The sequence below is a fragment of the Crinia signifera genome, chromosome 4 (genome assembly GCF_055691185.1).
Source record: "Crinia signifera chromosome 4, ASM5569118v1, whole genome shotgun sequence".
Taxonomy (NCBI): domain Eukaryota; kingdom Metazoa; phylum Chordata; class Amphibia; order Anura; family Myobatrachidae; genus Crinia; species Crinia signifera.
The window spans coordinates 143,459,625-143,477,748 of record NC_139220.1 but is presented as its reverse complement, the minus strand read 5'-3'; the positions used below and the strand labels follow the sequence as shown (position 1 = coordinate 143,477,748).

Genomic DNA, 18,124 nt, shown 5'->3' with positions numbered 1-18,124 from the left:
TCAGTGTGTCAACGTCCATGTGTCGGCATCTGTCTGTGTGTTAGTGTCCGTGTCACCATTTGTGTGTCAGCTTCCATGTGATAGTGCCTTTGTTTAATTGTCAGTGGCTGTCTGTGTCAGCATCATCAGCCCAGTCTGCTTCACTGCCCCTGAAATCTTAAGGCTATGCCCCCTTTAGATTGACCACACACCCCTATTCAGAGCGTGCTACATTGTATTCTAAAATGTACACTAAATTCATTTCATATATCCATACCCTCAGTAATAGTAAAAAGTAGAAGTAGATTATTGTCATATATAAAATATATTGTTTATATGGTTGTTAAACTAAATACAAATATTTATGAAAAAGATGTAAACCGGTATAACTTTCTTGTTTAATCTATCAAATATGACATGTTAACAATCGCACAAAACTAGGAACATAATGGAGTCATTTTTTTATGTGAAATAACTAACCCCATTTACAGTATCACTAAGACCCTTAAATACAGAATGAGTATGGTCTAAAAAAATTATTACTTTCAAATGTTTATATCCACACACCCTAAACAGAATGTCTAGCACACTGTTAGCCGCAGTAAATAACCAGGTCTAATTACCACCGAAGGTCTCCTATTAGCCCTAATCCTGGTGCATATTGGGGATTTTGTGTCGCCTGCCTCATGGAAGGCAAAACCAAATTCCTGATAAGAGACCATTTTTCCTCCTTCAGCTTGCACGAGAACACCTGGGTCCGTGGCTTTTCGCAGACCCTATGTTTTTTCCTGTGAATACAGGTCATTTGCTGCACAAAACAAATGGGCTATACTTGGATAGCCCAATTTGAACATCAGGCTTTTATTGCAATAAAATCCTATTTTATTTGTGTGTGTGTGTGTGTGTGTGTGTGTGTGTGTGTGTGTGTGTCAATTTTTAATTGATCACAGAACACTGTAATATTTTGGAGATTTGTAATTGCAGTGTAATACATATTTGCAAACGTGTTATATTTTTGTTGGCTTTATATTCAGATATGAGGATTTTTTTTTTAACCAAAGATAAGCTATGTATAAAAGATAGCTTAGTATAGAAATGTTCTTGTCCCCATGTACTGATCTGTTCTCTCTCTGATTACAGAAAAAGCGACAAGCCTATGAGTCCAATCTTATGAGGAATGGCTTACAGCTAGAGGCGACACGTTCTGTGAGTGTCCACATTATTTGTTGACCTTCCCTAAAGCACTGAAGTGCATTACCCCAGAAGTTTTCTTATTGACTGTATGTATTGTATATATTCTTCTGTAGGTGGGTGATGAAAGACTGGTGTTTGTAAAGGTGCATGCGCCATGGGAGGTGCTGTGTACATATGCAGAGGTGATGCACATAAAGCTGCCGCTACAACCCAATGATCTACGGCAGAGGAAATCTGCTTTTAATTGGTTCATGAAAATCTTTAGCGTAAGCGAAAGTGTAATAAAACCAGAACAAGAATTCTTCACTGCACCATTTGAAGAGGATCGTGTGGAGGACTTTTATATTCAGGACAGAGAAGTATTTTTCACTCCAGCAACAAGAAGCCGCATTGTAAGTAGCCAGAAGCTTTCAACTTTGTCTTCCCTTCAACCAGTATCATTTCTCCCATGACATATGTTGAAAGATTAGATTTATGAAAAAAATAGTATCTCTAAATATTATTTTCTGATTTGATACGGGTACACCACCGATTATCTGATCTTTTAATCCAGACACACTAGGTGTCAGGGGGAAGTTAGGCTGCCTGAGGGCTCAGGAGGAGGTGGTTGGCGCTCACTTAGTGGTATAAAGTTACAGCAGCTAGGCTCCAAAAAGTGGGAGGCCACCCTCTTAGAGGTAGAATAATTAATAAATGTAATAATGGAGACCTGCGCTTAATGGACGTATATATATGTGTGTGTGACAGTATGACATCGGGACGGAAGCGCCGAGGGACGGTCGTGGAGGAAGCTCAGCGGGAACTCAGATACACGCAGGTGCACCATCAGAGGTTAGGGACACCAGCCTCTTGTGCCACCGTGCACCACCACCCGTTATTGACTTTTACTTTACATCTTCCCCCCACATTACCATCTGCTCACCTTTCAACCCATTCACCCTTGCAACCATTTGCAGTACACTGAGTGCCCATTATACCACCAGCATCCTGTTTAATACTGCTTATCACGTGCATGCACGGATGGGGGAATTGTGAGGAGACACAGACTCCTTTGCAAGTGCTGGAAATGTACCCACAACATACGGTACCCACTCAGCACACCATACAAATAAGACCGCAGACACCCTTTTGGTGCAGCGGTAATTGTAAGACTTCTATCGTTACCTTTTTTTTTTTTTTTTTTTTTTTTGCATTTTTACTTGTACTTTACTGGCATTGTGACCAATAAAGGTTTTTTTTTCTACTAAGACATTATTGTCCTTCATCCATTGTAGCCTATAGATTCTGTCACACACACATCAAGCGCAGGTCTCCATTATTCCATTTATTATTCTGCCTTAGGGCTCAGATCATCCATGATGTAGAGTTGGGCTGCAGGGTATAGTCAGACTGAGGGAGGTTTATGTGCTTTGGAGGGGAAATTAGGTTGCACAAGGCTTTAGTTAGGCTGTGCGAGATTAGATAACGGGGGATTATAGGGAAAGCTGGCACAGTGCTGTAACCAAGGTTGCCAGATTATTGGTGGTCTAACTGCAGTACAATTATTCCTGTTGAATTTTGTGTTGAATAGAGGCAAAATAAATATGGGGCATACACACAGGGAGACTTGAACAATTTAATGTGGGAGATTTCCCACAATCTAGATCTCCCATTCAAATTAATTGGGCATACACACAGGGCGATTTCAGCACCATTTCTAAGCAATCTGACTAGCTATCATTTGCCTGCTTGAATGATCTTCCCAGCAATAGTGATGTACGGGGCTACCCATCCCTATGGGGCACACACTGAGAAATTTGTGCTTAATTTCTAACCGATTTGACCAAATCACTTAGAAATTAAGTAGGAATCTCCTGTGTGTATGGCCCAATTTTTTATATTATAAGGGCACGGTTAAGGCTGAATCAAACAAATGGAATACTCCCATAGGGAACCTTTTGTGATGGGGGTCATGGTGTTTGAGGGGCTACACCTCAAAAGTGATTTAACGTACTGAGCTGAAATTTGGCATGGATGCATAGGATCTTCACCCGGTGCTGCATTTCTGGGCAAACTAGTAAAAAAATTAGGAATTGGGAGTAAGGAATTGAGAGTAAGCTAAAGTTTAGGAATTGGGAGTAAGCTAAAGTGTCAACTGTCAGTTTTTTTTTTTTTTTTTATGCTATTGTATGGTTTTTAGGACCGTTTTCCCATGTAGTCTATGAGGACATTTTTGGGAAGACCTATCTCAGGGTAAAGGAAGAATTAAGACTTTGGGGTTTGTTATATTATGTGGCATGTGCAAGTGTAGTGCCTTTTGGGGTAAAGGTTTTTCCGAAAGTTACAGGTTTTTTTATTTTATTTCATTTTAATTTTGTAAAATATGCCCTATTTTAAAGATAGGGCATATCAACTTGTTTTGCAATGGCAGTTGGGCATGAGGAGAGAGTAGGAAGCAGTCTTGTGTAGAAGGCTACACACTGTGCAGTGGAATATAATGGGTGTGACACATGATGTAGGGGGGTGACACAGGGTAAAGCATACCTGCATACTTTTTATAACTCCTCTCCGGGCCTCTCCTGGAGAGGAGTGAAAGGGGGTGGGGCGAGGCTGATGTCACCAAGCCCCGCCCCCTGAAAACCAGCCACGTTAACTCTCGTGCCATGGATTGAGCAAGGGGCTAAAATGATGCAAATTATAAGCCCCACCCCCTCATGCAGACCCGCAAAATTTGGGATTTTATATCACGGGAGAGCGGGGGCTGCAGTGGTGATGCGGGAGACTTACCTACATTTCTGGGGGGGGGGGGCAGGAGGGGGACTTAATTTGCGGAACATAGGCATGTATGAGGTGAAGCAGACTATAGGGGGTGACACACAGGGGACCTTAAGGGGATGACACACAGGATGTAGTGACTGTAGGTGGGCGACATGTAGAGTTCAGAGAACTGTGAGGAAGCAGCACACAGGACACAATAGACTCAGGCGAGTGTGACACACAGGGTGCAGGGGACTGTATAGGTGATGACATTCAGGGTGCAGGCGATTGTACAGGTGATGACATACAGGGTCTGTTGGGGGGTGGCATGCAGGGTCTAGTGACTAGGGGGGGTGACAAACTGGGCAAGGGACTGTAGGAGGGGTGAAACACGTGCAGGGGACTGTAGGGGGTGACACACAGGGTGCAGGGGACTGTATAGGTGGTGACACGCAGGGTGTAGTGACTGTAGGGGGTGACACACCGGGTACAGGGGACTGTATAGATGGTGACACGCAGGGTCTGTGGGGGGTATAACACATGGTGCAGGAGACTGTATAGGTGGTGACACACATGGTGCAGGGGACTATATAGGTGGTGACACACAGGATGCAGGGGACTATAGGTGGTGACACACAGGGTTCAGGAGACTGTATATGTGGTAACGTGCAGGGTCTGTGGGGGGGGGGTGGTGACACACAGGGTGCAGGGGACTAAATCGGTGGTGACACACAGGGTGCAGGGGACTGAATCGGTGGTGACACACAGGGTGCAGGGGACTGAATATTTGGTGACACACAGGGTGCAGAGGACTGTAGGGGGGTGACACAAATTATGCAGTGGACTGTATAGGTGGTGACACGCAGGTTGCAGGGGACTCTGTAGGTGGTGACACACAGGGTGCAGGGGACTGTATAGGTGGTGACAGGCAGGGTCTGTGGGGGGTGGTGACACACGGTGCAGGGGACTGTATAGGTCAGGGGTGGCCAAACCTGTCCTCAAGATCTACCAACGGTGCATGTTTTCCAAGAAACCTGTGGCTCTATAGTAGGAATGAATGCAGCAGGTTTGAAAATGTGACCGTTAGCATTGACTACAGCTGTGCACCAGCTCGATCTTGAGGACCGGTTTGGCCACCCCTGGTATAGGTGGTGACACACAAGGTGCAGGGGACTGTAGGGGGGGGTGACACACAGGGTGCAGAGGACTGAACAGGGGGTGACACATGGTGCAGGGGACTGTATGGGGGGGTGACACGCAGGGTGCAGGGGACTGAATGAGTGGTGACATACAGGGTGCAGAGAACTGTATAGGTGGTGACACACAGGGTGCACGGGAGTCTAGGGGGGTGAAACACAGGGTGCAGGGGACTGTAGGGGATGACACGGGTCTGTGGGGTGGGTGTGACACAGGGTACAGGAGAGTGTATAGGTGGTGACACACCAGGTGCAGGGGACTGTAGGTAGGTAACACACAGGGTGCAGGGGACTGAATAAGTGGAGGACACAAAGGGTGCAGGGGACTGTAGGAGGGGGGACACACAGGGTGCAAGGGACTGTAGGAGGGGGGACACACAGACTGCAGGGGACTGTAGGAGGGGGACACACAAGGTGCAAGGGACAGTAGGAGGGGGACACACAGGGTGCAGGGGAATGTAGGGGCTGAAACACAGGGTGCAGTGGACTGTAGGGGGTTTGACATGCAGGGTCGGAGAGGGTGTGAGACACGCAGGGAACTGTGACTCTTTTAGTCTAATTCCATGTTTATCTCCTGCACCCTGCATTACCTGCAGTCCTTTGCTGCACACTGTGTTGCTGCCCCCCACTACAGTCACAGCACTCTGTGTGTCACCCCCGTAAGGTCCCCTTTTCCCTGTGTTTTGCCCCAATACAGTCCTCTATTTAATTAGAATCCTAACTGAATCCCAATCCCAGTAAAATATGAAGACAAAAAAAAACATGAAAAAATATCAAAATATAAATTCAAAATTTTTATGCTTTTAAGGCAACAAAGTAGTTTTGTCCTAAGTTAAAAGTATAAACAATTCTGTTTGGTAAATACAAATATTTTTAGCATTTTGCCCAAAACAGTGATGTTATACGAACATTTTTCAGTAAACATTTAAAAAAATCCAATGTTTATTCTCACAGTGTAAGTTTACATTTCTGAGTAAAAAAAAATTAATTGGAAGAAAAAAAAGCGATGAAATTCCATAAACAAAAAACCGGACGGTTTCACGTGTCCCATTAAAGGTGCCCACAGACGCTACAATTGTACTGTTTTTGTCTGTACAATGGTTCTATACAATTTTTCTTCCAGCTTGCTATGAGATGTGCACTTGGATGCATGCGATGCGATGTGATGAACCCATGTTTGTAATGTTAAATTTCAGATGTAGTCTAAAAAGTACGTGCAGCACGTACTTTTTTAGACATACAATATCGGGCTCCCGGGAACGCGCATCGCACAAGCCCATAAACACCATCCAATAATTGTACATAAGATGCAATTTGTGCTTAAAAAGTACAAAACGCATTTGATAATTGATGCGTCTGTGGGCACCTTAAGGCTTCTTACACATGATCTGACATTTCAGAAACCTGTTTTAACTCTTCCACTCACACTCCAAAAAGCAGTGAAATTCTGATCATTAAGGCTGGCGCCTTAATGGGGCATTACAGATATGGTATGCTATCACAGCCTGTGGGTAGATGGGGTATTAGCAATTAACCAAAATGTTTGATTGAGCTGAATGTGCATATTAAATGAGATGAGAGTGAGAAGGATGTTGGAACAAGGTGGGAATGTTGCGGTGCCCGAATGGGAAGGGTATGGGCACTGAGTGGGATGGCAGCACCACATAACTGCTCAGACCTTCAGTTACATAGATGTCAGATGTGTATTCCAAATCTGTGAATTAGCAGCTCCACCATTGTGTGAGTGACAGCAATCTCACTCTGTGAGTGCTGAATCTTTAGTTACCCACAGGGTGTGTGTGTGTGTGTGTATATATGTATGTGTGTGTATATGTATGTATGTATGTATGTATGTGTGTGTGTGTGTGTGTGTGTGTGTGTGTGTGTATATGTGTGTGTGTGTGTGTATATATATATATATATATATATATATATATATATATATATATATATATATACATATATATACATACTAGGTGATTCATCGCGCCCTCCGGGCGCTCTTCACACCGTCGTGAGGGGCTTCGCCCCATTTGAAGTGGAAATATATGTGAGTGTGAGATGTAGTGTAATTTGGTGAATAATGTTCTGAAAGTGAATTTGAGTGACAGCATAAATGTTTAGAAATGAAAGTGCATATAATTGCAAAGGTGGTGTAGTCTGTGATAGTGTGGGGAGGGGGGTTGGGAGGCAGCGTTTGTGTCTTACCTAGGAGCGGACTGAGTTCGGTGTGAGCGTCAGGCAGCGGGTCCCCTGGGCGGCAGGTAGCGTTGTTTGGCTGGGAGTCAGCTGGGAGTGTCAGGCAGCGGGTCCCCTGGGAGGCAGGTAACGGTGTCCGGGTGGGATCCTTCTGGGAGCGTTAGGCAGCGGGTCCCTTGGGCGGCAGGTAGCGGTGTCTGGGTGGTAGGCAGGTGGGAGAGTCAGGCAGCGGGTCCCATGGAGTGTCAGGTAGTGAAGTCTGGCTGGGAGCCAACTCTCATCATTAGGCAGTGGGTCCCTGGGTGGCAGGTAGGGGTGTCTGGCTAGAAGGATGAGTGTGCTTCTCAGCTGGGCGACAGGCAGCTTTTGTTAGGCAGGCAGCGTGGCTGTAGATCCGTGCAGGTGTGTGACCAGAGTGGGATAATGGTGGGAAGGGGAGGTGACGTTGGGGGATGCGGGTGGGGCACTGGGCGCATCCCCCTTGGTGGCGGGGAGGCGGTAGGCTGTTGTGTTTGCCGGGGGGGGGGCTGCCGGACTATCTTCCTGTCCTCCCCCCTCGTTACAGCCACACCCGACAGCGGTCCCCTGCTCCTGCAGTAACATTAACCCGCCCCCCTTCTAACTGTATGCCGACACGCAGATCCATGTTTGTTGAGGGGCGGTCCCCGGCTCCGGCTGCAGGGCTAATATAATAACAGACACTGGGAAAATGGTTGCCCCCATAATGCTGTATGGGGGCAGCCATTTTCCGCGTGTGTGTTATTATTGCTGGCGGAGGCGGGGACCGTCTGTCGGGCGACACAGATCTGCGTGTCGGGGGGGCGGGGTTATTTTTGCTGCCGTAGCCTGTGGCAGAAGGGGGCCTGATGCTGGAGCCTGTTGTAATGACTGCCGCAGCCGGTGTCCGGCCGTCGCCCGACACAGTTCTGCGTGTCGGGGGGCGGGGTAGCCGGGGACCGCTGTGGCAGAAGGGGGGCGTGCAGGCGGTGTACGTCCGTCGCCCGACACCGTTCTGCGTGTCGGGGGGCGGAGTAGCAGGGGACCGCTGTGTCAGAAGGGTTGGTGCAGCCGGGGTCTGTCCGTCGCCCAACACAGCGCTGCGTGTCGGGGGGCGGGGTTAGCGTAGCCTGGGACCGCTGTGGCTGAAGTGGGGGGGTGTTGTTGTGAATGGGTTAGAGGCAGAAGGGGGGCGGCCGTTGTGTTATTATTGGTGGCCGTAGTCAGGTGTGAGTCAGAAGGGGGTGTCCGGTGTGCTAAATGTCCGGTGGGGGGGTCTATGAGGGGGGAGGCTGTGCGCGCGGTGTGTAGATGCCCTATGGGCGGTCCGGGGATGAGTGTGTTGGGGGAGGGGTTGTGGGTGGTGAGCAGCCGTGGATGGAGTTAGTGGGCAGGCATGGGGAGTGTTGGGTGAGGAGGGGTGTGTGCTTGTGGAGAGCATGTACGACGGAAGTGCGGAAGTGCCTTGCTTCTGCAGTGTGGCTGACGGTGGATGGGCCTGTCAATCACCCCTGAAACCCCGCCCACCGTTTGCCACACTGCGTTGACTGACAGATCTGGCCATATATATATATATATATATTCTCTGATTTAATAAAAAAAGGAATTACAAAGACCACCTACTGTATTCTGGATATTTTCACCATTGAAGATTTTTGCTTGTGTAGGTGCAGTTCATCCTGTCCCGGGTGGAGTATGCAGTAAAGGATAATGTGAAGAAATTTGGCATTAACAAACTCCTGGACTCTGGTATCTACAAGGCGGCATTTCCTCTACATGATGTAAGGAAATATTTAGCATTTATTTAAAATATGTGCACAATAGAATGGATATACAACTTGTTTTCTCCTGACTGTTTGGGACCTTTTGGCTTTTTCTATGTATAATCTAGAGGTGCATATTGTTGTTCCTTAATGTCTGATTGATTGATTTTTATTTTGTAGTGTAGGTTTAATGTTCCATCGGAGGACCCCAGATGTCCCAATGAGAGAAATTTGTTGTACAGAGAGTGGGTGCACCCCTGTAGTTTTTATAAGTTACAGCCTTTGGATCTTGTAAGGTAAGAACAATAGGTTATTGCATTGTAATTATACAAAAGTTGGATTCGGTATGAAATGCCGACGGTCGAAATACAGACGCCGGAATCCTTCCCGTCAAAATGCCGACAAGTAATGGCGTGGATTGCCCACGCCCATCCCCCCCCCTTGCGGGCTCTCTGCGCTCGCCATGCAGCAGGACCAGTGCCTCGCTACGCTTGGCACACTTTTATTCTCCCTCTATGGATGTTGTGCACACCCATAGAGGGACAAAGTGCCGGCATTGCGGCGGTTGGGATTCCGGTGTCTGTATTTCGTCCACCGGGATTCCGTCCGCCGGCATATTGACAGAATCCCCAAAAGTTAGTTCAATCATTTTTTCAACATGTTGGAAAGTATAAATGAGACATATCCTAAAAGACCAACTCACTTTGGGGTATGTCTTCTATTGTACAACTAATACATTCATTTCACAACTAGTACTAATATGTAATGTTATAAATAATGGTACTTGTGTATTTTGGCGGCGCCCCCGATGTCCGTCGTACGACGAACAGATCGCATCGCATGCCATGCACCCGATGGCATGCGATGCGATGCGACGCGATTTTGACCCCCTATACGACCAAAAATCGTATAAGCACCCTAAAGGGTACTTTTGAGCACCCAAATGGGTGCTTACAATGTTAAATGCACCCCCACGCCACCCCCCACTATAAACGTGAACCCGAAGCGTGGCGAGCGGCGGCGGTACGCGTCCTACGACCTTTTCATACCCCCACTATCCACGTCGGCGTGGAGTTGAGAATAGAATAGTGTGGCGAGGGGACGCGGATACCTTCACAGTTATACGCGTCCCCTCGCGGGCTTCACAGGTGTCCGTGGCGACGCGGACACCTGTGAAGCCCGCGAGGGGACGCGTTTACCTGTGAAGGTATCCGCGTCCCCTCGCTGCGCTCGCCACGCTTCGGGCTTGGTGGCTCGCTGCGCTCGCCACACTATTCTATTCTCAACTCCACGCCGACGTGGATAGTGGGGGTATGAAAAGGTCGTACGACGAACAGATCGCATCGCATGCCATGCACCCGATGGCATGCGATGCGATGCGACGCGATTTTGACCCCCTATACGACCAAAAATCGTATAAGCACCCTAAAGGGTACTTTTGAGCACCCAAATGGGTGCTTACAATGTTAAATGCACCCCTACGCCACCCCCCACTATAAACGTGAACCCGAAGCGTGGCGAGCGCAGCGAGCCCGCGAGGGGCGGCGGTACGCCTCCTACGACCTTTTCATACCCCCACTATCCACGTCGGCGTGGAGTTGAGAATAGAATAGTGTGGCGAGCGCAGCGAGCCACCGAGCCCGAAGCGTGGCGAGCGCAGCGAGCCCCGCGAGGGGACGCGGATACCTTCACAGTTATACGCGTCCCCTCGCGGGCTTCACAGGTGTCCGTGGCGACGCGGACACCTGTGAAGCCCGCGAGGGGACGCGTTTACCTGTGAAGGTATCCGCGGCCCCTCGCGGGGCTCGCTTCGCTCGCCACGCTTCGGGCTCGGTGGCTCGCTGCGCTCGCCACACTATTCTATTCTCAACTCCACGCCGACGTGGATAGTGGGGGTATGAAAAGGTCGTAGGACGCGTACCGCTGCCCCTCGCGGGCTCGCTGCGCTCGCCACGCTTCAGGTTCACGTTTATAGTGGGGGGTGGCGTGGGGGTGCATTTAACATTGTAAGCACCCATTTGGGTGCTTAACATTGTATAAGCACCCATTAGGGTGCTTATACAATGTTTAATCGCATCGCATCGTATGGCATCGTATGCCATGTACAATGGCATACAATTTCAAAATTGTATGCCATCGTGCACTATCGTACGATATCGCGTCGCATCGCATACCATCGTATGTGTTATGGTATGCGATGCGATGGGCGCCGCCAAAATACACAAGTACCTAAATAATTATTTTTGGAAAAACTGCTAGCTGTATGAATTTCCACATTTCATATTATGGTACATTAATATTTAGTTAACAGGACTATGTAAGCCCCGATAGGGTGCTGTAATACATAATAATCAATCATTATAACATTTGCTTTGATCAGGCAAGTGAACATTCTAAACATAACTGCATTGTCTATCTGCCATATGTACACTTTTCAGTTATATGTGGCTAACATTGAAATGGCTTCACCTTATGGGTCTCTCGAGCATTTCTGTTGGCAGCCCCTGGAGGGCCAAGCAGATATAAGTTACAGTAATGATGCAATATGTGAAGCGCGCATGGCATGCAAAACTCTGCAAATGTAATTTAATCTACCCCGTGTTGTTAACTCTTCTGACTTTCATTAATATTATACAGAAGAGGAGCAGTACTTGACTACTGTCCCTCAATGTACATAATGGTTGCTGGTCTAAAGGGACAGGTAGAATGCTGTGGGAAATGTATGAAAGTGTGATTTAATGTGTGGTTTGGAAAACCTATTCATATCGCTTCCTTTTTTTTTTTTCTGGGAGGTTGACAGAAATATAAATCATGTGGGCTTTGAATGTCTAGTTTGCAAAACCTCTCCAAGCTATCAGAAAAATTGCAGGATTTTTTTGATAGGCAGATTGCTCAGACATCTAGATGCTGTTTGAGTCATCTTGACTGTCCATTCTTCACTAGATCAATATGGAAGTAAAAATCATCCCATTTCCTAGTGGGTATTGTAAAAAGCAAGTGGGTCTGTATGTAAAAAAGCCTACTTGCACCCACCACACACACACTTCTAGTGATGGGAAAGCAGCACTAGAGCCTGGCATGACTTTTTTAAATCGTGTACCGGTTATCTGAAGATCATGCCCAGGTGTAGGAGATACAGTAGAATGTTGCAATATGGAACTGAGGAAAGGGGCCAAAAGCCACAATCTTTCTCCTCATGCAGGTGATGGCTGCAGAGAGGGTGCCGGCTTGGGCCATGTGTATTCTGCACACTGCACCCATTGTTAATGTTGCCCTAGCATCTTTCACTGCTGAGCAATAGGCCTGGCTTTCTTAAGGGGTCCTCAACAAGCCATTTGAATTGCCCAGGCTAATTTCCTTGGCCTCTCCAGGAACTTCTGGTTGGTAAAATGATCTTAAGTGCCAACATTCTCTGACAGCCCAGAGCTGTTACTACATTATGGAACTTGTAGTTGCCACCCATGACAGCATGCACCGTCATGGGTTGCAGTACATGTTGGCACTATTAGTTTCACAACTGCAGCATTAATAAAATCAATAATGAATGCATTTCTAAGTAAAATAAATAAAGACTGTGCCCCGATTAGTACTTTAATATTATAAATAAATGTGTGCCATTAGTATATTATTTCATTTAATAAATAATGGTGTAATTATTTTAACACTAAATGAAGACAATTGGTTTATTATACTGAGATGAATAATACTAGCCGTTCACACTTGTGGCAGTACAAGTACCAGTATGCAATAATCATCAAGTATGGTGGTCGGTGAAACTTCTAGCTCCACAGGAGCGGGTACTACCTGCAAGATGGGCCCAGTGCTATGTAGCATTCGGCTGGGAATTTGTACATGTGGATACACAAATGTTTAATAGTGTCATCTCCCCTAGAGGACTAAGCACAATACTACATAGTATCAGTGGTGTAGCTAGGTGCCACGGCGCCCGGAGCAAGGGCATGTTTCGCGCCCCCCCTCCCCCCCAATTTGTAGTAGGTGAGGCTCCTGCATAGTGAAAAGCGGGCACGGCCAACATTATACCACACACACCGTAATGCCCATTGCACATTTTAGTGAACTTTGTAATTCCAATTACACATACGCCTACACATGATGCCCATTGCATACTATATAACACTCCGCAATGCCCATGACATACTATATAACACTCCGCAATGCCCATGACATACTATATAACACTCCGCAATGCCCATGACATACTATATAACACTCCGCAATGCCCATGACATACTATACAAACACTCCGCAATGCCCATGACATACTATATAAACACTCCGCAATGCCCATGACATACTATATAAACACTCCGCAATGCCCATGACATACTATATAACACTCCGCAATGCCCATGACATACTATATAAACACTCCGCAATGCCCATGACATACTATATAAACACTCCGCAATGCCCATGACATACTATATAAACACTCCGTAATGCCCATGACATACTAGATAACACTCCGCAATGCCCATGACATACTATATAAACACTCCGCAATGCCCATGACATACTATATAAACACTCTGCAATGCCCATTACATACTATATAACACTCCGCAATGCCCATTACAAATTTGACACATAAGTGCCACTTACCTACATGCTCAATGCCAGGGGCTTCATGCTCGATGCCAAGGGGGACAGAACTGTGCAGCAGCCTGCTACTGGCTGCTATTTTCAATTCAATGCACCGCCAGTAGTAGTGTGCAGCAGGGAAGGAGGGAGCAGTAGTGTACAGGAGGGTGGGAGCAGTAGTATGCAAGAGGGAGGGAGGGTGGGAGCAGTAGTATGCAGGAAGGAGGGAGCAGTAGTGTGTAGGAGGGTGGGAGCAGTAGTGTGCAGGAGGGAGGGAGGGTGGGAGCAGTAGTGTGTAGGAGGGTGGGAGCAGTAGTGTGCAGGAGGGAGGGTGGGAGCAGTAGTGTGTAGGAGGGTGGGATCAGTAGTGTGCAGGAGGGAGGGTGGGAGCAGTAGTGTGTAGGAGGGAGGGATCAGTAGTGTGCAGGAGGGAGGGTGGGAGCAGTAGTGTGTAGGAGGGTGGGATCAGTAGTGCGTAGGAGGGTGGGATCAGTAGTCTGTAGGAGGGAGGGTGGGTGGGAGCAGTAGTGTGTAGGAGGGAGGGAGTACACCTTACTCAGCCCCCCCCCCCCAATGCTCGAGCCGTCAGGGGGCCTGCCCGCTCCCAGCTCCCTGCTGTGTGTGTCCGGGAGAAGTGTTGCTAGCTATGTAAAATTCATATCTCTCGCTGGACCGCGCTAGACAATAGGCGCTCGCGGTCCAGCAGCCACCAGTTGATTGGCTGCTTGACCGCAAGTGCCTATTGTCTTGCGCTGTCCAGCGGGAGATATGACTTTTACATAGCAACACTTCTCCTGGGCCGGACAGTGTACACAGCGGGTGAGGGAGCGGGTGGGTGAGGGAGCGGGCGGGCGGGGAAGCGAGCAGGGGAGCTGGCAGTGCCGGCACGGCTCCGCGCCTTGCTATATTCCGGCGCCTGGAGCTTGTGCTCCGCCGGCACCGCCCTTGCTTTGCCTCTGCATAGTATTAGCTGTTACATAAAATTATATAGGTTTTTTTGTTAATTGACTTCATTCTTTATACAACAAAATTTATAGGCCAAACCATTTCTGTTTTTCCCTTCCTGTACAGTAGGAATAAAAGGTGTACCCCTCCATTGTTAGATTTGTTTCCTTTAAATCATGAGCGGGATGGTAAGACAACTGGATATACCGGTATGCTGACGTGAGCAACAAAAAACAATCCCTTACCTGAAACCGGGGGTCAGTGTGCACATAAAGATTTCTTTCAACGCTTGATAGAAACAGTAGCATATACTCCTGTAATTGGTCACATGGTAGACTGGGGCGGATTGGCCATAGATCTTGCAGCAACACATCTGTGAGGCCACCTTTCAGCCTGTAATTTTCTTTTTAAGGTGTGGCCTGCCCAGAGAAATGGCCACATCATCCTCCTGTCTCTCGCATACAATCTTTGCAATTACTCATCTAAGACGGGGCACCAATCTATATCCATGTGAAATCTGTTAAAGGGACTGAAGTGGGTGCTATCTGAACATGTAACAATGTCTGGGCTCCAGTGGGAGAGCGGTGGAGATATTTGGGGAATTATGGTAAGGAGCTGTTTGCTTAATGGAGATTTTGGAGTCTGTTTTCAGTCTCAGTGAGGGAAGGAATTTAAAATGTGGAGGTTCGTGGTTTGTCACAGCAGCTTAAAGGTTTGGATGCCACTAGACTGCCAAGCATATTCAAACCAACAGCTTCCACACATTTGTAGTGATGTATTAGTGCCGCCTATTTTGGTGTTGGCTTTGCCTAAATTTAATTTGATGCCACCCATGTGAGGCCACTTGCAGGAGTTTTTTCAAGGCCACTTTTAAATTCCATTCTAGGATTCCCAGTATTACCAGAGGGGAATTGTTATACCAAATGAATATTAAAAAACAGGTATTAGGTGCTTAAACAGTAGCGCACGCAGGGGGGGTTTCTGAGTACCCAGAAACCCCCCAGGAGTCTAAGGGACCTTGCCTGAAAGCTGAGGGTCCCCTCTTTCCATGGGTACAAGAATTTTTTAAATCGGCTCTTGGGAACCGGAGATATCTGACTTCAAAGCAGTGGTCCCCATCCAAGCCTGTTAATTGCTCTTCCCAGTCAGATATTTCAGGTTCTCTCTGACTTAGAGTTTTTCTGAGGGTATATTCCAAAAGCTGGGACTCTTCCCCTTTGAGGGACACTAGTAGATTGTCTCTACTGTTCTCAGAACCGGAGATATCAGCCTTCCAGCAGCTGGTTACTGCTCCAGCTCCACACACCTGGTATGTAGTTTTATATACTCGTTGGCAGATTGCTCTGCCTCCTGAACTGTGATAGCCTAGTCCCCAGTACCATTTGGTAGGTGGGATCCTCTAGTGTTTAATTCAATTAAAATCGAAGAAATCTATTTCTGGCAACTGGAGATATCTGCAGTCAAGCAAGCTGTCCTCCCACAAGAAAATTATGAATAATAAGCCCACTCCACTATACACCCATCCTCTGCATATTAAACATCATCTACCACACCCTGGAAGTTATGTATCAGGGCCCCTTCATTCAACCCAATGCCCCCTTCTCCCACCCCATCTCCCACCATCTGTGCAGTAAAGGGGTAATTAGTGGAAATTACTGATCCAGGCCCTACATGCTGAGCGGTTGATATAATACCCCCTACCACCCGGGGCAAAGCTTCCCCCACCCCTACCGCTGGAGGATCGGTAGGTGCCCCAATACATTGCTATGCCCAGGGGTCTACACTGCTGTTGATGCCCCTGTATGTATGTATATGTATGTATATATATATATATATATATATATATATATATATATATATATATATGTTGGTGGTGTGTCCTCCACAGAGTAATGCACCGCACGGCACTCCAGTAAGTGAAAAAAGGCAAATTTATTGTGCAACAGTTTCGGAGCCTAACGCATCAGGCTTACAGCAGAATCCTGATGAAGGAGCGTTAGGCTCCGAAACTGTTGCACAATAAATTTGCCTTTTTTCACTTACTGGAGTGCCGTGCGGTGCATTACTCTGTGGAGGACACACCACCAACTTTATTCAAATCGAGCAAAGGCACCCAGTCCACCTGCACCAGGAAGCAGGAGTGCCGGATCTACAAACATATGTATATGTGTATATATATATATATATATATATATATATATATATATATATATATATATATATATATATATGTGTGTGTTTGTGTATATATATTTATTAATATTATTATTATTATTATTTATATACATTTGGTTTATCTATAATACTGCTTTAACTGACCCGGCATATACTGGGTCATCTAAGTGTCCATCTCCGTGCTTTGCTCCGCCCCTCTGGAAACCCCCTTCTGAAAATCCTGCGTTTGCCACTGCTTAAACATTACAATACATCAAATAGAACATCCGTAGGTAAAATCCATAGCATCATTAAAGGTTTCCCATCTTCTGGAACCAACAATCATACCGGGAATGTAAACAAAGGGTGTATGGCCTGAAATCCTCCTTTAAAGCTTGGGTGAAAGAAGTTGATAACTTAATCAGTTATACAACACGATGTTATAAAGTATCTCGCGTAGTATCAGGAGGTACACAGTAAGCTGTAACGGCACATGGGGCCTTATTCTAGTTCACTCTTAGAGGCAAATTCCTTCTTAGCTGGACAAAACCATGTGCACTGCAGGGGGCAGATGTAATATGTGCAGAGAGATTTAGCTTTGGGTGAGTTATTTTGTTTCTATGCAGGGAAAATACTGACTGCTTTATTTTTACACTGCAATATAGATCTCACTTTGAAGAAACCCCCCACCCAAATCTAATTCTCTCTGCACATGTTACATCTACCCCACCTGCAGTGCACATGGTTTTGTCGAGCTAAGAAGGAATTTGTCTCTAAGAGTGAACTAGAATAAGGTCCATGGTGCGTACTAACTTCTTATATCAACTTAATCCAGTTGTCTCACCATCATGCCCCATTTTTTATTTTATTTGCATAAACAACTGAGTTCTAGGAAAAAGGGAGAAATCTCTGAACTATTGGGGAGTACAGCTTTATATAGGAGGGGGAACAAAACCAGGGCTTTATCGGCCTATTCATTGTGTTGTGTATGGTATTATGGGCCTGATTTATGTTTGTTTTTTAACTTCTGAAGTACTAAAACTTTGTGTCTGGAACAAACCATGTTTCCATGCAAGGGGTGCAAATACATTTTATATTTTTTCTGTGCTGGTTTAATACTGGCTGCTTTTGCATGTAGTCCACACATATTAAACAGCTTTATTTTTACACAATTTGATTTCAGTTTGGACACCCAAATCTAAATCTCTCTTCACATAACCTCTGCCGCACCTGCAGTGCACTATGGTTGCTGGCTTTTTTTGCTTTACTAAAAAACATGAATCGGGCCCAATATGATTATTGGTGTGACTCAGAGGACTAAGCAGCTGTTTGTGGAGGCACAGGTTATAAATACGTATG

At 46.5% G+C, this 18,124-nt stretch overlaps 1 protein-coding gene across 1 annotated transcript in view; it reads left to right on the top strand.

Annotated features, from left to right (window-relative positions):
- The window catches only part of ANO6 (anoctamin 6), a 115,403-nt gene that overhangs the window by 58,317 nt on the left and 38,962 nt on the right, over window positions 1-18,124 (top strand). The window contains exons 4-7 of the mRNA XM_083182656.1: window positions 1,120-1,185; window positions 1,287-1,565; window positions 8,969-9,082; window positions 9,245-9,360. Of these exons, the coding sequence (XP_083038782.1) occupies window positions 1,120-1,185; window positions 1,287-1,565; window positions 8,969-9,082; window positions 9,245-9,360 (575 nt within the window). The remainder of the gene's footprint in view (window positions 1-1,119; window positions 1,186-1,286; window positions 1,566-8,968; window positions 9,083-9,244; window positions 9,361-18,124) is intronic.